At 41.2% G+C, this 18227-nt stretch overlaps 1 protein-coding gene across 1 annotated transcript; it reads left to right on the forward strand.

Annotated features, from left to right (window-relative positions):
- The first annotated feature begins 2557 nt into the window (after positions 1 to 2557).
- Positions 2558 to 10739, forward strand: LOC117048138 (cytochrome c-type heme lyase). Its single transcript, XM_033151572.1, has 7 exons — positions 2558 to 2617; positions 4556 to 4698; positions 6301 to 6443; positions 7809 to 7957; positions 9145 to 9264; positions 10135 to 10221; positions 10436 to 10739. The coding sequence occupies exons 2-7, from the start codon at positions 4593 to 4595 to the stop codon at positions 10632 to 10634; spliced, it is 804 nt and encodes a 267-aa protein (XP_033007463.1). The 5' UTR covers positions 2558 to 2617; positions 4556 to 4592; the 3' UTR covers positions 10635 to 10739.
- The last annotated feature ends 7488 nt before the right edge of the window (positions 10740 to 18227 follow it).

Genomic DNA, 18227 nt, shown 5'->3' on the forward strand with positions numbered 1-18227 from the left:
AGTCAAGCCTGTTGAGTATCATTAACATACCTTGCATGAACTGAGGATGTAATTCAGTAGGCAGAGCCATTATTCCCTCTGCAGCTGCTTCTACTTGCAAAGTTAGTAGCGGTAGGCAATCTTGTCATTTTGTCTACTCATTTGAACAGTCTTAATAGCAGCACTATAGTGCCATGTGGACATAATAAAGCAATACAATAATATGACTGTGTAACTACTGGCATTTGTTTTTCTATGAGCCACTTAGTTCATTCTTTTTCTGTTCTCACTTGCTATTCTAGAATTTAGATCTGTATAGCAGCATTGAATAAACTGATAATTCTTTTTCATAGTCTCCAATTGTACAAACACTAGCAGAAATGGATAAATGATTTCTACAGACGTTTAAAGCTACTGGACTATAAAGCTTAATTGTTTTGTGAATCCGAGAACTTAATGTGCCAAAGCAATAAGAGATGTGATACAATTAAATATTGCTTTACTGTAGAAAGCAACATTGTAAATGCTTTTGTAAACAATATTATTGATTATACATATACAGACTAATTCTGTGCGCTTAATGAAATTCACTGCAGTCTACACAAGCTAATGGCTGTTTTATTACCTGCCATAGCATTAAACTTGTTGCTGCTGCAAACTAACAGAGCACTATTTTACAATGAATAAAGGACACACACACAATAATAAAATGCTAGTAATACTCTGAATTAAGTAGCTGAATTTATCAGGGTTGTCAGTGTTTCATTTTTTTATTTTAACAGTTGGAAAAATAATGTGTTGGGTGCCCTATCTGTTCCCCAATTCATTCAGTGTCACTTGTAAAGCTAAGTTCCAATTAAAAGGACTGAGGTGATTTTTTTTCTTTACCTACCAGAAAGGTGGTTCTTCCAGAACAGATCATCGTTTTAATTCAGGGGTAGCCAACTCCCAAGAGACTGTGATCTACTCACAGAGTTTAAAACTGGCAGTGATCTACCCCCTTTTGGGGGGTTCAAGTCAAGGTTGTTGAACATTTTTTTAGGAAGGAGAGCCCTGTTTTGGGGGGGGTTCAGGTCAAAGTTTTTGAGCTTCTTTTAGGGAGGAGGAAAGCCACATTTTTGGGGGTGCAGGGCAAAAATGTTGAGCTTATTTGGGGGAAGCCAGTGATCTACCACAGACGTCTAGTGATCTACCGGTAGATCACGATCTACCTGTTGGTTGTGCCTGTTTTAACTGATCTGTCCACAGCACTGGTGCTGAACTGCTAGTGAAATAATATTTTACATCAATAAGTATTTTTGTCTGTTGTTATGCTTTAAAAAAAAAGTCTAGAACAGGCTTCCTCAACCTTGGCCCTCCAGATGTTTTTGGCCTACAACTCCCATGATCCCTAGCTAGCAGGACCAGTGGTCAGGGATGACGGGAATTGTAGTCTCAAAATATCTGGAGGGCCGAGGTTGAGGAAGCCTGCTTTAGAATTTCACAGCCTTTCCATTACTGGTGGAAAAACTTCACAGGTGGGCAACCTGCGGGCACCTGCAAACGACCTGTTGTTGCAAGAGGGATCTGTTCCTCCTGCCTTCCGCTAGGCAGGGAGGGAGAAAGGGGGCGGCAGCAGAAAAGAGAGCAAAAGGAAGGGAGGTTATGGAGGGAGAAGGGTGACGTCACCTACTCTCTGTTCTGTCCTTAGCCATCACGGGGAACGCTGTGGTCGAAAGTTTTCAAAACCTTGGCCGCTTCAACACCAACAGGTGCCACGCTGGAACAAATAAAATAGCCACTCTTTTCGGTTTTGCATTTCTTAGGATTCAGCAGAGCTAAGGCGCAATTTGTCCCACCAGGGACGAGCTGCTGTTTGGGGGCGGTGATGTTTAAGTTTCAGCCACGTCTGGGGAAATCTGAAGAAGGGAGGGAGGGTCGCATTTATTGGATCCAATAAATCCAAGATATGTGCGCGTGTGATCCAGTACTGTATAGGGGACGGCGTGGTTATCCATCCACAGTCAGCATCAACTAGAAAATGAAGAGGACCCTATGGATTAAATGACTGACACGATAAAGCACCTTTTGCCCCATTGGGTCACCACCAAGCCTTAATTTCGTAACGTGAAAAGGGACAATGATCGAGCTTACTCGCCTTGAACCTTCTTTGACATGGGAAGCTAAGCGCCATTGGCTAAGCTGTGAGGTTTATAGTTACTCCATGGAGAAGGAAAGGCAGGCACTCTTAGTATGCTCTGTGCTATTATTTACATTCTCTCCCCCCCCCCTTTCAAAACGAAGCCTGAAGGTTCGGGGAGAGGAAAGGCGGGAAGAGAGAAACTGTTCTCCTCACGCCCGGAGCTCGCGACGGGAGAGAAGCGGCCTCTGGGGTTACCGTGGAAACGAACCTAACGTCTCTCGCTTTTTTTTGTCTCGCGCCCCCGCCTTTTTGAATCCCCAGAGCGCTGCGTCCAAGGCCCCGCCCCCTCCCTCCCTCCCACCTCCCGCACGCGCGCACAAACCATTCTCCCTACCCACTTCTTACCGGTTCAGTCCCGTTGGTCCTTTTAGCTCCGCCCTGATCTCGTAGCGTCGGCTCTCGCGAGAAGCGACCGGATCTCGTGACTGGGCCTCCGAGGAGGTCGAGGAAACACAGGTAAGTGGCGGTTGTCCTTGCCCCGCCACCGGTGAAATTCGGGTGGGTGTGTAGTGGCGTGTCACGCGTGACAGGCCTCCGGGTTCGGCTGCGCGTTGTGGGCGGCGAAGCCTTCCCCTTGAAAGAGAAGTGCCCTTCAGGCTTTCCCCACTGAACGCATGAGTTGGTTATTATGGTGACCAAGGAGACACCCCCCTTTCGCCCTCCACAAGTCCAGCTGCCCAGCTCAGCTCAGCTCATGGCCTCGGCCTTCTCAGGCCGCCCTGATCTGCCCGTGTTGTCGTGTGAAGGCTCGGATGTGGCTGGTGCGGAGTCGTGTGTGCTGCCCCCCCCCCCGCGCACACAGCTTCCCCTTCTGCATTGAATTGGTGTATGTCTTATAACCGTCAACTACCCCTGCAAGGTGACCCTGGGCAGATCCTCCTAAAAGCCGGAAATCCATGTTCTCATTCTGCGCTCCCCCCTCCCACCTCCTTTCCTACTAAAATATTAAAGTTAGCTAAGTCATTGATCCTTTGCCTGCCTTCACATGGCATCTCCAAATGCTGTCGGGCTGCCTCATCTTGGAAGCAGCAGGATAGAAAAAAGTTACAGAATCACAATTGTAGAGTCGGAAGGGACCACGTGGGTCATCTAGTCCAATCCCCTGCAATGCAGGGATCTTTTGCCCAACGTGGGGCTCAAACTCATGGCCCTGAGATTCAGAGTCTCATGCTTTACTGACTCAGATATCCCAGATGTGCAGCAGTTGTATTCTGGTTTTGACCTTTTAAACTGCCAACGCTGGACTGGATGAAGAACCCTGTTACTTTTTGAGCTCCCGTTCTCTATGTAGAGCAAGAAAAAGAAATCCCCTAAGAGTTGTCCTGTTTCTCCCCTCCTTTTTGAGGCCTTCAAGTCAGTGTGGTGGCTAGAGCCCACAGGAGAAGGAAGCTTGAAAGGCCGGGTGAATAATGTTAAGTGGAGCTAGAGCCAATGACAGGCAGAACCAACCAGTTCTAGTTTTGTTCCCGTCCTCCTTGATAAGTTCAAGGGCAACAAGGTGGAGGAAGCTGACAGCCACTGTCACCCATAAGACTGGTTGTAAGAAGGCAGGCAGGTGGGGACAGGCTGAGGCTGGTGGAACAGTGCCCCTTTTGCCCTAATCGACCAGTCTCCACTGCTTCAAGAACTATAGTTGCTCATGTACTTCAAGTAGCTTCCTCTTTTCTGTACGTTTGACGCACAGAAAATATTCACCATCCAGGTGAATGGTGGCTGTGACTACCTGAAAGCACTTGGACATGGACAGGTGTGCATGTTACCAAATTCCTTTCTGATGTGGAAAATCCAGTCTATGCAGTCACTGCATGAAATGCTCTGAGAGTGTTGCCATTTAATCCTTTGGTGAAGTCCCCCTCCGAGTAGGAATATTAGTAAGACTTGAAGTACCCCAGACATTCCCCACCCACCCTGTAAATTTCAAAGATGCATGTGGAAAGTAGGTGGAAGTGCAGTTGATAGTTCCTGGTTTATATTTACAAGCATCCCCCCATTTACGCAGGGGTTATGTTCCAGCCCCCCCATGTGCATAACTGAAATCACGTAAAATGTGGAGCACCCCACTTTAATAGGGGGGCATGCGGTGATGAGGAGAGAGAGAGACTCTGTACCGCCAAGGCTGCTGCCCAATACACCTTCCCTTGCTCAGAGCTGCTGCCTGGAAATCACTCAGGGTCTCTGTCTGTCCTATTCCAAGCCTTTTCTCACTTGGGCCCACTGTCCCGAGTCTTCCCTCCAGTATTTAATAACCGTCATGGCCATGCTTTATACCTGACCATAACTACTCACTTTCAGTCTCTGAAATTATTATTCTTAGCAAGTCACCTTTCTTCATTCTTTCTTCATTTTTTAAAGTAAACAATACATTGTATTAATATGCTTGACTTTGCATTTCAGATGCCCTGTCAGATCTGGTTTTAAGAACGAGGTTGTCATGGGTTCATCTGCATCTTCTCCATCAATTGCACTCCAAGCAAATGTATCAGAACAGCCTCAGGCTGTGCCTTCACAATGTCCAATGCACCAGAAGAACATGGAAGGTAATTGCTCACTCAACTAAACAAGCTAAGCATGTGAAAAATGATTCTAAAATCGCTTCAAAGAGGCTTATTTAACAATAAGAATAGGTTTCCACATTTTTTGGCCTGGTAAATATGAGAACTCCCAGTAGCCTTGTTGCTACAGAGGTGGGTGAAGATTGCAAAGTTTCTATGTAGTTCTCCCCTTCTCCCCCTCTCCTACACAAAGGTTAGCAGAGTTTAGCCTCAGCTACACCAGGCCAAATCAGCAAGGCTCTGCCAGTCTTTTCAGCCTGAGTAAGAAAAGGTGGGGTGGACAAGGGTAGTGTCTTTGGAGTCGAGGTCTCTGGACCATGCTAGAAGTAAGTGTAAGACCAAACCAAACAAGCTTGGAGCTGGAAAGGGAAGCAGTAGGGTATCTCTTCCCTTGTGTGAGGTCTGTGACAGAGGGAAACGAGGTCCTGGCAATCACAACTGTTTGGCTTGACTTCCAAGGCTAGCCAGTAATTGTGGACCAGAGCTAATATGGCTGATTCTTTAAGCTCTAAATATGTGGATGTTAAAGCAAGAGAGTTTTTTTTCCCTGTAGGGATTTTTTTTTCATTAAGAAGCTTCTGAATTCAGGTTAGACACTCTTATTAGTCAACATTAGAATTCTTATTCAATCTTCTCATTATGATAACCAACTATTTATTTATAAGGTTGCCTACCCACCTCTTCATCATAAGTTTACAGCATTACAATATGCAATTATAAAACATGTAATACTGTTCCAGATGAAGAGAACTATGTAAATTCAACAAAAGAGGCTGGTCTCATAAAACAAAAGTCCTAACATCCAAAGTAAAGAGATGCCTCTTCAGCATGCCTTGAAAGCTGTATAATGAAGATGCTAGACACACTTTGTGGGGAGGGAGTTCCACAATTTAGGGGAGAAAGCTCTCTCTTGGGCTGCCATTCCTCACAATTCTGAGGGTGAGGCAGTTACCAAGAGAGCCCCCTCCTAACACCCAATAATAGTGATGGAGATGATCTTTCAGTTATTTTGGGCCCCATCATTAGGACATTAAACATGTTGCCTGGCAACTAGTGCAGCTGTTGTAAAACAGAAGTTATATGAATTCTAAATGGAACCCTAGCTAGTAATCTAATGAGAAAAGGAGGTTGTTTTGCTATATCAGTGGCAGGGGATGTGCAGAAACGAGGACTGGGTCTTACGGCTTGTTGAACTGGCTTAGGATCTATTTTGATCCATGGGTTCCCTAGCTCTGGAACACCCTGTTACACTAGGACTTTACATTGGCTGCTGCCAGTGGCAACTTCCACCCATTCATGCTTTCAGTAGGTCGGGACCTCTAGCAGAACAGCCTTCCTGCCAGTGAAGCCTGGCATAGCCAGGCAAAGCTGTGCAGAGAGACATGCTTGCTTCATTCACCTGTCCCCGTGCCTCAGGGTATATTGTGTTGCAATATAAATATTGACTTACAAAATACATTTCCAGTCACACTACATCAAACTGTATAAATAGAAGCATGATCAAATTAAGGGCACAGTGAACTAGGTAGATCATTTGCCATTAAATTAATATTCTGCTGCACAAAATTATGGCATGTTTTGTTTCAGGTTGTCCAATGCATATGCAGTCGGCTGGCAGTCTTAGTGAGAACCAGAGCTACCCTGTTCCTGCACATCAAGAAAGAGCATACAAATATGTGGAGTGCCCTGTGAAATCTCAAACACATGAGAAGATTGATCCTAGCAATATGGTAGCCTCAAAGTTCCCCCCCCCCCAGTGTGCTGCTATCAAATATAAAAGTGATATTTTAATATTATTACGAGGCCAACAAGAATTCTAATATGTATCTGCTGCAACTTTTAAGAGCAATGCCTAAAGACTTGGTATTTCATGTTGCAGACATCTGTTAACGTAACTGAACTGAGATTACTTTGAGCTGTTTATCCTGTAGTGCAGAGTATCACCCTGTCTTCAGATTGAAAAGGCAGTCACCCTGAATATTGCTTTTTAATATTGCAGTATTGCATTAGGCTGCTCTCAACAATAGACAGTAGCCATCAAAATATAATTTTCTCTATATCTGCTGTTTATGAAATTGTCAGGCTGATATCGTTGCTTCTGTTCAGTTTATCATTTTTGCAAGCAAGTTAGAACATCTGTGACAGGCATAGTATTGTCTCTGTATTATTTTAAGGCCATTCTGACTGTAAATATAGTAATCTTGACTAGCACCTGTAGAAAGTGAAAGCTTTAGCCTTTCAGATCCTGCCTCCCTTTGTTCTTCTTCCAGCAATATTTATTAAAACTAGTATCTCTTCTGTTATCATTCTCTTTGGACACCCTTTCCTTTCCAACCAGGGACATCTCTGTCAATATCCTTGGAGGTTTGATGAGTTGTTTTTAGAATGCTAATCATCTGCTCAGTTTACTTACTCATGTGCATTAACTTAGTTCCTTTTTAGCTTGAAACATACAAATTGAATGCAGGGTGGTATAGAAATGTTTAAAAGAATTTTTTTTAATTAGTAAAGGGCATCCATCCTCCTGGTTTCAGAGCCTATGAATCTCTGCATCCTAAGGCTCAAAAAAGAAGGTAGTGTGAAAAGCCAACCTCAGACGTATAAAGCATGAATAAAATTATTTATTTATGAATAAATATATAGGGTGGAATTCAACAATCCTCTCTTCCAATTGCTCTGTTTGCGCAACTGTTCCAGACAGAACAATACCTGCCCCTTCTCCTTCAGTCCTTTTTGGACAGCAGGTTGGGAAGAGGAAGGAAACCTGTTGGAAGTCCTTGCACAGGGCTTCTGCTGTCAGGGCTGGTTCTGAACCTTTCCCATAAAGTCTGTTTTTTAACAGTGCAGAATTCTTGCTTTCAAATATTAAGTAAATACTGAGTTGAACGGCAAGTGACCAATGTGTTGAGTCATTCAGAGTACTCTGGACAAAATGCTCTTCTTTGAAATGTTTGACTAAATGAAACTTGCTCTTTTTAAAGGATGTCTTAAGTAGAGTAGGTGAGAAGCATACCTGGAGTGAGAGAGGTTATCACTGAAGATAAGGTTCTTTACTGCAGAATATCCACTGTCCTTATTTCCTGCTCCTTATTTAGATGCCAGCACCTAATCAGCTACCAGCCCCCGATCAACCATTTCCATTGTCTACAGTGAGAGAAGAGTCTACTATTCCTAGAGCGTCTTCTGAACAAAAATGGGTTTATCCCTCAGAGCAGATGTTTTGGAATGCAATGCTTAGAAAAGGGTAAGTGAATTATAAATTAAGTACAGCATCAGTTTGCTGAGTAGCCTGCTGATGCAGGTACAACAAAAAGTGCATTGAAATCACCCTGCTCGTGCTTCTCATCCTCTCAGATTAACTGTAACCTGTCTCAACACACCTGGGATTTAAGGTGGATTTATAAACATCCAGGTGTTCATCCATTGCTCTCTTCATTTTATTCACCTTCCCCCACCCCAATTTCCAAAATCTAAACTTTTAATGAACTTGAAATATATTTGAGGCTGTGTCTGTGCTGACTCATTTATTTGTTTGAGTAACCACTTGATGTTCCTATCATTAAATATTAACATGCGGGTGTGAACAGGGCCTAGTTAAGTTTACAAAGTCCTGTGTACACTTATCTGTGAGTAACCCTGTTGAACACAGGGACATAAGTCTGACTAAATATACATAAGGATTATGCTGTCAATCAGTCTGCCTGGAAGCTATGCTTAAGCTCTCAACTTTCCTTTTTTTAACCATAGTGTATGAGCATTTGATTCTAGACATGACTGTAATGCAGACTTTCTTAACTACTGGCAGTTGTGTGATTGAGCAAAAATGTCTTCAAGCTTTTTAGAAGTTAGGAAACTGTGGTTAAAGGCTAAAATGTGTAGGTGGTATAGCATGCATCTTTCAGCCCCCTGAAAATCTGCTCTGGAGGGTTTTGGGTACCCTTGGGAGCAGAGTGAGTTGGGGCTGTAGGGGAAATCACAGAAAATTACCACCTCCATCTTCTGCCTGTGGGGATGATGTCCATTTAGCAGAGCAGGAGCTTCCCCTCGATCAGAGTCTGCAAACAGAAGGAGTTGATGGGACCAGCCCTTTAAACTTACCCTTTTTGACTGTGCTTTGAAAAAAAGGCCCAAAATCTGTTATGCAAACACCCAGTTTAGCTGAAAAATGAAGAAGCCTACCAAGATTTACCATCACAGCAAGAAACAGGCAAGTAGTATATTGCTGAAACTTAGCGCTGCTGGCATATTTGAGTTTTGTGCCAGCTTGGTAAATAACATCTCTACTTAGTTATTTCTTTGTTCAGTGGAGGAAGGGCAGAGAGATGGGGAACTTGATGTCAGTCAAGTAGTTCCCCCTCCCACAATAAAATGAAGACTTGGAAATCCACAGTTCCCCTCTGATACCTCCTTTTTCAATATTGCTTTCTGTAGATGGAGATGGAAAGATGATGACATAAAACCTGAAGATATGAATAATATAATCAAGATTCATAATCAGAATAATGAACAGGCGTGGAAGGAAATTTTAAAATGGGAAGCACTTCATGCAAGGCAAGTACAGCTACAGTTTACCGGTATATTCACAGTTTGATACAGTATCTTGTAATAAAAGATATACAGGTGAGTTTTTGTTTTCTCATAGTAATTCTAGGTTTTGTGCATTTTCATGTTGAAAGGAAATAAATATGGAAATGAGAAGTTGGTGCAGGTCTTTCACTAACATGATTAGGCCTTATTTGCTTTCAGAACTAATTTGTTCCTCTTTAACTTTCTGAACCATAGAGGTCAGATAACTCACAGAGACTGTTGAAAGATGCTTTGGGGTTCTGCAATTAGCATCTAAAGGTCACACTAGATAAGGTAGTTTTGTGAGTTCAATTAACATGACAATTTTTTTGTTACATGAATAGTAGCCATGGGAAAGCCTGCCACAGCCCTGACAAAAATTGCTTCTCTGAAGTGGTTTACATTTAAAGGGAGGTGTGTGTGTGTGTGTGTGTGTGTGTGAAGTAAAAAAAGGGGGGGGGAATCTGCTGCTTTTGACACAGGAAGGTGTGATCTCCACAGAATAAATACCGTTTTATAATTTCATTATAAGGCTGCAGTTTAGATTTAATTTTAAATTGTATTTTAATCTGTATTTTAATGAATTGTTTTATGTTTTTGTTGTGATTTTATTGGTGTTAGCCGCCCTGAGCCCGGTTTGGCGGGGAAGGGCGGGGTATAAATAAAATTTATTATTATTATTATTATTATTATTATTATTATTATTTTATTTTGCTGTTGTGAAATTGAAGTTTAGAAATGTATCTATAGCTTTATGGTGGACACATTTAAGTCACGAACAAATACTTCTTAGTCCTTTTGACTGCAATTGTTTAGCCTTGATTGCTGATTATGTGTTTCTGAAATTGCCTTTAGGGAGTGTCCATGTGGACCAGCACTTATTCGGTTTGGTGGTAAAGCGAAGGAGTACTCGCCAAGAGCCAGAATAAGGTCTTGGATGGGGTAAGCTGTATAGAGCAGTTTGCTTTCTATTTTAAAAACAAAAAAGTCTTAAAATTTGGAATCTTTGTGTTTAACAGAATGGGACTTGAATGAGGGAGGTCTTTGTTAGGTACCTTAACTTTAATGTTTGGTACACGTGGCATATGTAATGATTGATATACAGTTGGACTACTTTTTAAAATTCAACAACACTAAGGCTTTTATTTCTTTCTAGCTATGAACTACCTTTTGATAGACACGATTGGATTGTTGATCGCTGTGGAAAAGAAGTTCGATACGTAATTGACTATTATGATGGAGGAGAAGTAGATAAGAACTATCAATTCACCATTTTGGATGTCCGTCCGGCTTTTGATTCCCTAACTGCAGTATGGGACAGGATGAAAGTGGCTTGGTGGCGCTGGACTTCATAACTAAATTTGCACAGTATGAACAGTTACACTATTTGGGCAGAGTGGTGCTGCCCTAACTTTGGACTTTAATAAAAGTTTATGGTGACTTAAGTCAACAGCATTCTACTTTCCATTGGAGGATAAATTACATTTATTTAAACAAGCCTCTAATTAAATAATACAGTGTGTGTGTGTTTTCCACCGGTATTGACCTTTCAGAAAAACTCTATGGAAACATGCTCAATAAGGAATACGGAAGGCACTCAACTAGTGAATGTAGTACAGTATATCAATACTATGAAATGGGAGTAGCTGCAATCTTAGTGGATGAGCAATTACACCTTTTAACAGCGATACTTTTAAACCTGAAAGATGAGTGCATAACTGTTTTGAAATTATACTTTCTGCTGTAAAAAATAAAATGACAATTAGTCCTTTAAAATCCACAAAATCCTTTTTGAGTGACTCACATACTAAAATGTCCATAGATTTTATCTTACACTGAGTGTATACATTCTCAAGGTAACGATGATTAAGGCACAACCATATGTGTAACTGACTCAGTTTAAAAGCAATCAGAAGTCATCTGAATCAACAGCTTTCATATCCTGCTTTTTATATTAAGTTGAAATTAAGGTGGTGCTTGGCTAATTAAGTTGCTCTTCTCAAAAAAAATAATGCACTTATGTCAGAGTGTGGTCCTGTATTTGCCCCTTTAAGAAGAAAGGTACCTTAAAACATATCAGTGCCAAAGTTAGTATTGTAATGTATTGTTCATGGAACTGCCTTTAAAACATTTCATTTAGTTTGACGAATGTAGGCAAAAATATTGCTTTCCAGAGATGACAGTGTTTACCACTAAATCCAAACTTACACGTAAATAAGACTTTCAGCTTGTGATGGAAATGTAACAACTGCTCCCAAGTTGAAACCTGAGTGTACCATTTCTCTGTTCAGATGGCTGCAGACAAGTCACTTGGCCAATCATAGGTGCAGTTGAGTTGATAACCAGTCTATACAGTGCTGCTGGTTGTATCTGGGAAAACACAAAAGTTATGAGGATTGCACACACAGCTTGTCCTTCTCACTTCCACTCCTTTTGGCTTTAAAAGGACAGAGCACAAGGACAAGCAAGGTGAGTGAAGACAGAGTTGGGTGATTCACTCTTGTGTAATTGTTTGCAAGGCTATTGTACACATCCCTTGCAAGAATATTCTTCAAGAACCTTTGAATAAAGAAGGAATTATTCGCACAAAAAATAAAGATATAATAATAATATTTGCAAAAAGGGTTTTTTTGGGGGGGGGGAAGCAAGCCTACCATTATATGCTGCTAGGGAGAAAACCACTGATAGAATATTATTATTATTATTATTATTATTATTATTATTATTATTATTATTAATATACCATCCTATACATTGGGGTCTCAGGGTGATTCACAGAATAAAATCAAGATATAAAACCACAAAACACACACACACACAAATATTGATTATTAGGATATCAAATAATGTTTTTGTTAAGGATCTATATACTCAACATTATTCACAATTGATTTGCTAAATTAAATCATATTCGAATTGTGTTTGATAATGCATACAGGGTAGGTATAAAACAGCAAGGGGTATCTATATAGATATGTAGATGCAATAATTCTACCTCTTGACATGCTGAATGTTGCATCTAATTGATGTTGTTCAAGGAATATTGGCATGTCTACAAGATGCACTTGCTATCCAATTATCCATTGTTCTGGTGTGTGTACATTTATCTTCATTGTATATAGATGAATTCAGCTACATGTCAACTACTTCATAGGTGTGTCTTTGGTTTTAATAAACTATTTTTTACTTTATTGCTTGTCTGATTTTATTTTCTTGGGGTAAACACTTCAGTGATTTGGTGATAACAGCAATGACGCGAGTGGCGCTGTGGGTTAAACCACTGAGCCTAGGGCTTGCTGATCAGAAGGTTGGCGGTTCGAATCCCCGCGACGGGGTGAGCTCCCGTTGTTTGGTCCCTGCTCCTGCCAACCTAGCAGTTCGAAAGCATGTCAAAGTGCAAGTAGATAAATAGGCACCGCTCCGGCGGAAAGGTAAACGGCGTTTCCGTGCGCTGCTCTGGTTTTGCCAGAAGCGGCTTAGTCATGCTGGCCACATGACCCGGAAGCTGTACAACGGCTCCCTTGGCCAGTCAAACGAGATGAGCGCCGTAACCCCAGAGTCATCCACGACTGGACCTAATGGTCAGGGGTCCCTTTACCTTTACCTTTTTAGCAATGCACAAAGCATTCAAAGCATTGGAGTTCCTTAAATGTTTCCCTGCCTGTGGGCTTTTTGAGTAAGTCAGTAAGGCTGGAACAAAGCATGATCCATGTATGTGTCCACATCATCTGTGTGTGGAGATGTTGTTCAGTCGTTCAGTCGTGTCCGACTCTTCGTGACCCCATGGACCAGAGCACGCCAGGCACGCCTATCCTTCACTGCCTCTCGCAGTTTGGCCAAACTCATGCTAGTCGCTTCGAGAACACTGTCCAACCATCTCATCCTCTGTCGTCCCCTTCTCCTTGTGCCCTCCATCTTTCCCAACATCAGGGTCTTTTCTAGAGAGTCTTCTCTTCTCATGAGGTGGCCAAAGTACTGGAGCCTCAACTTCAGGATCTGTCCTTCTAGTGAGCACTCAGGGCTGATTTCTTTGAGAATGGATAGGTTTGATCTTCTTGCAGTCCATGGGACTCTCATCAAAGAGTCTCCTCCAGCACCATAATTCAAAAGCATCAATTCTTCGGCGATCAGCCTTCTTTATGGTCCAGCTCTCACTTCCGTACATTACTACTGGGAAAACCATAGCTTTAACTATACGGACCTTTGTCGGCAAGGTGATGTCTTTGCTTTTAAAGATGCTGTCTAGGTTTGTCATTGCTTTTCTCCCAAGAAGCAGGCGTCTTTTAATTTCGTGACTGCTGTCACCATCTGCAGTGATCATGGAACCCAAGAAAGTGAAATCTCTCACTGCCTCCATTTCTTCCCCTTCTATTTGCCAGGAGGTGATGGGACCAGTGGCCATGATCTTAGTTTTTTTGATGTGTGTGTGTGGAGAAGCCTGCTTTAATTGCAGATTGCTCTTGCTGGGTTGGGGAGATTTTGTGCAGCCTGAAAAGTCCCCTCCAGGATAGCCAGGGTACAAAACCAAACCACCCTCAAGGTCATCTGTATGGTAGGCGTGGCTATCTTCGAGGACAAAAACCTATATATGGGTTCCAGTATGACATATATTGGGCCAAATGCACAGACACTTTGAAACTGAAAATACATGCATCTGAATTCATCAGTATGGGCCATTTAAGCACAGAAATGTAACATCAAAATTTCCAGGAATGCTTGTTCTGTACAGAATATGTATTTACTGAGTACCCATTTGGCAGAGTTCATAGGAAATGCATTAAGCCAAACTTTCGGATTTGCCTCCTTTGCATTTTGTGAGGAGAAGCTGTTTCATGGTATGAATATTACCAGGAAAGACATTCTTTCAAATGAAAATAAGTTTCTTAAATTGCATTTTGTTTTGTTTTTAATTCATCATTTAACTCATAATTTTCTGTGCCTTTTCTGTTCCCTTAAAAGGAGACACATGGAGCATACTTTGCTTGCTTGTATTGGAACAAAAGATGCAGTGTTCTTGTTTTGGGCCTCTAGTTAGGTTGTGTTTTTTTTTTTAACACTTTTAAGTTCATTCAGGAATATCTTAGCACCTGTGAGCCATTTGCTCAGATCTAAATGATTAACTCTACCTTGCAAAAATAAGGGAGTTGATTTCCCCCCTCTGAAAATGACAGCTATGTTTCGTTTTGTGATGAAATAAAACCTTTAGTTAAGAATTTATGAAGATGCAGATGGTCTCAACTTAATCTGACCTTTCTCAAATTGTAGGTATGAATTAATTGCACAGGATGATGCTATTGTGACTGCATTAACACCACAAATGTCATGGTAGGCCATCAGATACTTGCAAAGTTGAGGAATAATAAGAAAAAAGATTAAAACTCTATTTACAACATTTAAATCTGCTCTGACCTTTATAAAGAACAGTTTACTTTCCAAAGAAATATGCTGCCTGACTGTATAATAGCAAGCATTCAAACAAAACTTTTTCTTTAATGGTTTATCTAACATACTTTTGCATAGTTTTTAAATTCCTCAGACAAAACGGTTTCAAGTTTCTGTGAAATGCAGAATTTTGTGGTTTAAAAATGCCTATCTCGTTTATTTTACATCATGCAGGTTAGGGAAAACATATTTCAAAAACACCATGTAGGTCATGACTTCTGGGCATACAATATTGAGCTCTTCTTACTAGCATCTCAGCACTACTGCCCATCTGTTCTTGTTGCAAATAGACCTACCCCTCTGATCCTTTTGATTTCACAAGCAGTTTGGGTTGTTTGAGCAGTTAGGTAAAGGTCATTTAAAAAGAAAAAAAGTCACTCAAAAGAAAATGTTCGAAAGGAACTGAAATTCTGGAGGTGTGAAAGTTTCTGCGTGTGGAAAGTGAGTGATACATTCCCCAGGTGGGAAGGATTAAGTAACAAGTGTGTTATCCTTGCAGCTAAAGTCACAAACACATTATATGTTTACCATATGGTTCCTGACATTGCCCCTGCGGACCCACATTAACATTTTATATTGCATGGTGGTAAAAAATGAATGTATTAAGTACCCTTCTGCTAAAATTGCTTCCTATGACCCACTTACAAACAGTACTATAAAACAGTGGTTCCCCAATTCCACCCAACTGCAAGACAACTTGAGGGTCTTACCAGACTACCTATTTTCCCCCCACTGCCTTCTGTAGCAAATGTAATGCACTGGTGCTAGATGCACTCTCTGCTTTTTAATTGTGCTGTTATTGCTTATTTTATGCTTTGTATTTTATGGTAAGAATTCAAATAATCCATAGAATTCAAATTGAAATACAACAGAATACAATTTAAGAAATAAAAGAAGCAATTAAAATGCAATCAAAAATTAAGAACATTTAATGTGATGGATTGACCGTCGCCCGTCTTCAACCACAAATCCATACACACACCACAGACCACCTGAATGAAGCTCGGTTCGCAGACCAGTTTAGGAAGCTCTGTTCTAAAACACAGACATGTTTGGCAGAAAGTGTTATTCTCTGAGTCTGCAGATTAACTTAATGGCACATTTTTATATGCAATGAGTGCACAGTGCATTAAGTGACTTTGTTCAATCCTCTCAGAAGTATGGCATCTACAGCTGAGTTGGGTACCAGTTAAATACTTTGAAAAGGATGGATTTTTCTCCATCACACACACACACACACACACACACACACACACACACTGACTGAACAACCAAAGCAGACAGTATACACAAAGAACAATTACTGTACAACATAATAATATAGGTTCAACACAATGAGCTTTGTAATAAAGTAGAAAAAAATCAGGAGTGAATGAAATGGTTACAATTATTATAAATGAGATGTAAAAACACAAGTTGCATACTTCAATAGGAAGACCTTTTCCTTCACCGCTCCTATCGCTGTAAGATTAATTTCTGAACCTTGTATTATTCACTAATACGTCTTTAATCAGTCATTCTGACTATTGGGGACCAAAGTTGTTTCTGTTTGGCTCCTGAGACCCTGCCAGCCTTGCTTGGTGAGTATTAAAGTGATAAAATTTGTGTAGAAGAAAGCGGAAAAGAATATTTGCCCAATAATAGAAACCTATGCTTGCATAGTGCAACTGTGGATGTGCAGAATCCTCTCCTCCCTAGCTGTGGGACATGCGTGTTTACTGCACCCTTTCAATTAAGCATCAGTACATCCCAACAGTATGGCTATAAGAAGCCATATTCTGATGGCAGTGCCATTTATCCATACATATCTTTTATATGTGAGTTAAGTCTGCAAAGGGCTAAGTTATAAGTGTTCGCATACCAGGAATTGGTAGGCCACACTAATTAGCTGGTATGCTAATAATAAGAACAGCTAATAATAGTAGGTTTTTGTGAGCCACACTATTGGATTTAAAAAATAAAATAGAAAAGAGTTACTGAGTTCCTACACAGTAATAATGCAATAGAAGGCCAAGAATAGACATTCATCTTGAATTTAAATATTTAGCATTTTCAGAAGCCTGTGACTACAAGAGAATGTATTACGTTTAGATGGGATTTAGATCTTTGACATGAAGCGGATATTTGCATAGTGTGACAAATATCAAACTGACATTATGCTGTCTCATTTGATGACTTCCAAATGTCAGAGTGCAAGAACTTGTGTGTGGGAACCTCAATGACTTTAGATAGTGTCAGTTTAAAAGACATTTACATTGACTTATTTTTTTAAAAAAAATTATTTAAATGTATAAAATGTATTAAACAAAGCATTGTTAAGAAAGGGAGATGGTTGCTGGGGGAGTGCGACGGGAGGAAAAGATTGTCATAAAAGGAGAAGGTGGTAAGTTTCAGCTAATTTTCAGAGACGCCTTCCTGACAGGAGCAAGCAATACTTTGCTGCACTTTTGACAGCCTCTCTTCAACTGTTTCTGGCACCTGCCGCTCATTCCCCTATATTGGTTTGTAAATATTTCATACTTACAGGTATGAAATATGTAGACTGCTAAAACATGGCCACACTGCTGTTTTTAATTGGGGTTTTTTTTGCCTTAGTATTTGTAAGTGAATTTTTTGTGGGCCTGCTGCTTTATGTGCAATTGTCTTTGCATAGCAGCAGCAGCAGCAGCAGCAAGGAAACTGTGGTTTTGTTAAGCACCCTTTCACTTGGGCAGCTGCTGCCGTGGTACCTTGGAAAATCCTTGTTCGGATATATTTCCCACCTGACCCTAAGGGCTCATGGCCCGCTTATAGCAACTATGAAGGTGACATGTGGGCCTGTGAACTTTTAAGCAAGGGAGCCTTGGGAGAAGGTGCCACTGATGGTTCCCTCCTCTGCCAGCGGACCCTGGCCGTGAGCTTATCCTGGCAAGTGGCTGTGTATAACCACCCGTTTATTTTCCCACAATGCCCCAGGATGACACTAGCTGAAAGCAGCGGTGGTTGTGAGGGTTTTGCGCTGCCTTCAACCTGACTGCCATACAAACAGAAAGTGTGTCCTTGATTTCCCCCTGCCCACACTCTTGCCAATAAGGCACAGTCCTGGGCCCTGCACCTGATTCCCTATTAACTCTCCTAGTTATGAATATCTTCACAGGAAACCTTGTCTCCATTTAGCTGACAGAGTCTTTTGGTGGAGATTTTTGAGATAATTTCCACATAATGCTTTTTCTTTTGTAGGTAATTTTTTGGAGCCACCTCACATGATGTTACTACATGGGTTGGGTTGCGCTATTTATTTTTGTCATGGATTGCTTTTTTTTTTTTTAGTTGTCACCTTTTATTTCTCTCAACCCCCCTCTCTTCACCACATGCGTTATTTGTCCCCCTTTTATCCAGCCTTTTGTTGAAGGAGCTCAAGCAGCTCTTTTCACAACAACCTTGTGAGGTAGCCTAGGCTGACACAAGATGACTGGGCCCCAACACCACACCGTTTGAACTCTGTGATGGAGGTGGGGGCAGGATTC

This window comes from Lacerta agilis, chromosome 6 (assembly GCF_009819535.1).
Source record: "Lacerta agilis isolate rLacAgi1 chromosome 6, rLacAgi1.pri, whole genome shotgun sequence".
Lineage (NCBI taxonomy): Eukaryota > Metazoa > Chordata > Lepidosauria > Squamata > Lacertidae > Lacerta > Lacerta agilis.

Bases quoted from the DNA above. Each gene is read 5' to 3' on its own strand.
- LOC117048138 (XM_033151572.1), top strand. From the start codon at position 4,593: ATGGGTTCATCTGCATCTTCTCCATCAATTGCACTCCAAGCAAATGTA. The intron at 6,444-7,808 runs GTAGCCTCAAAG...CTCCTTATTTAG, and splicing joins AGATTGATCCTAGCAATATG to ATGCCAGCACCTAATCAGCT. The intron at 9,265-10,134 runs GCAAGTACAGCT...AATTGCCTTTAG, and splicing joins TGGGAAGCACTTCATGCAAG to GGAGTGTCCATGTGGACCAG.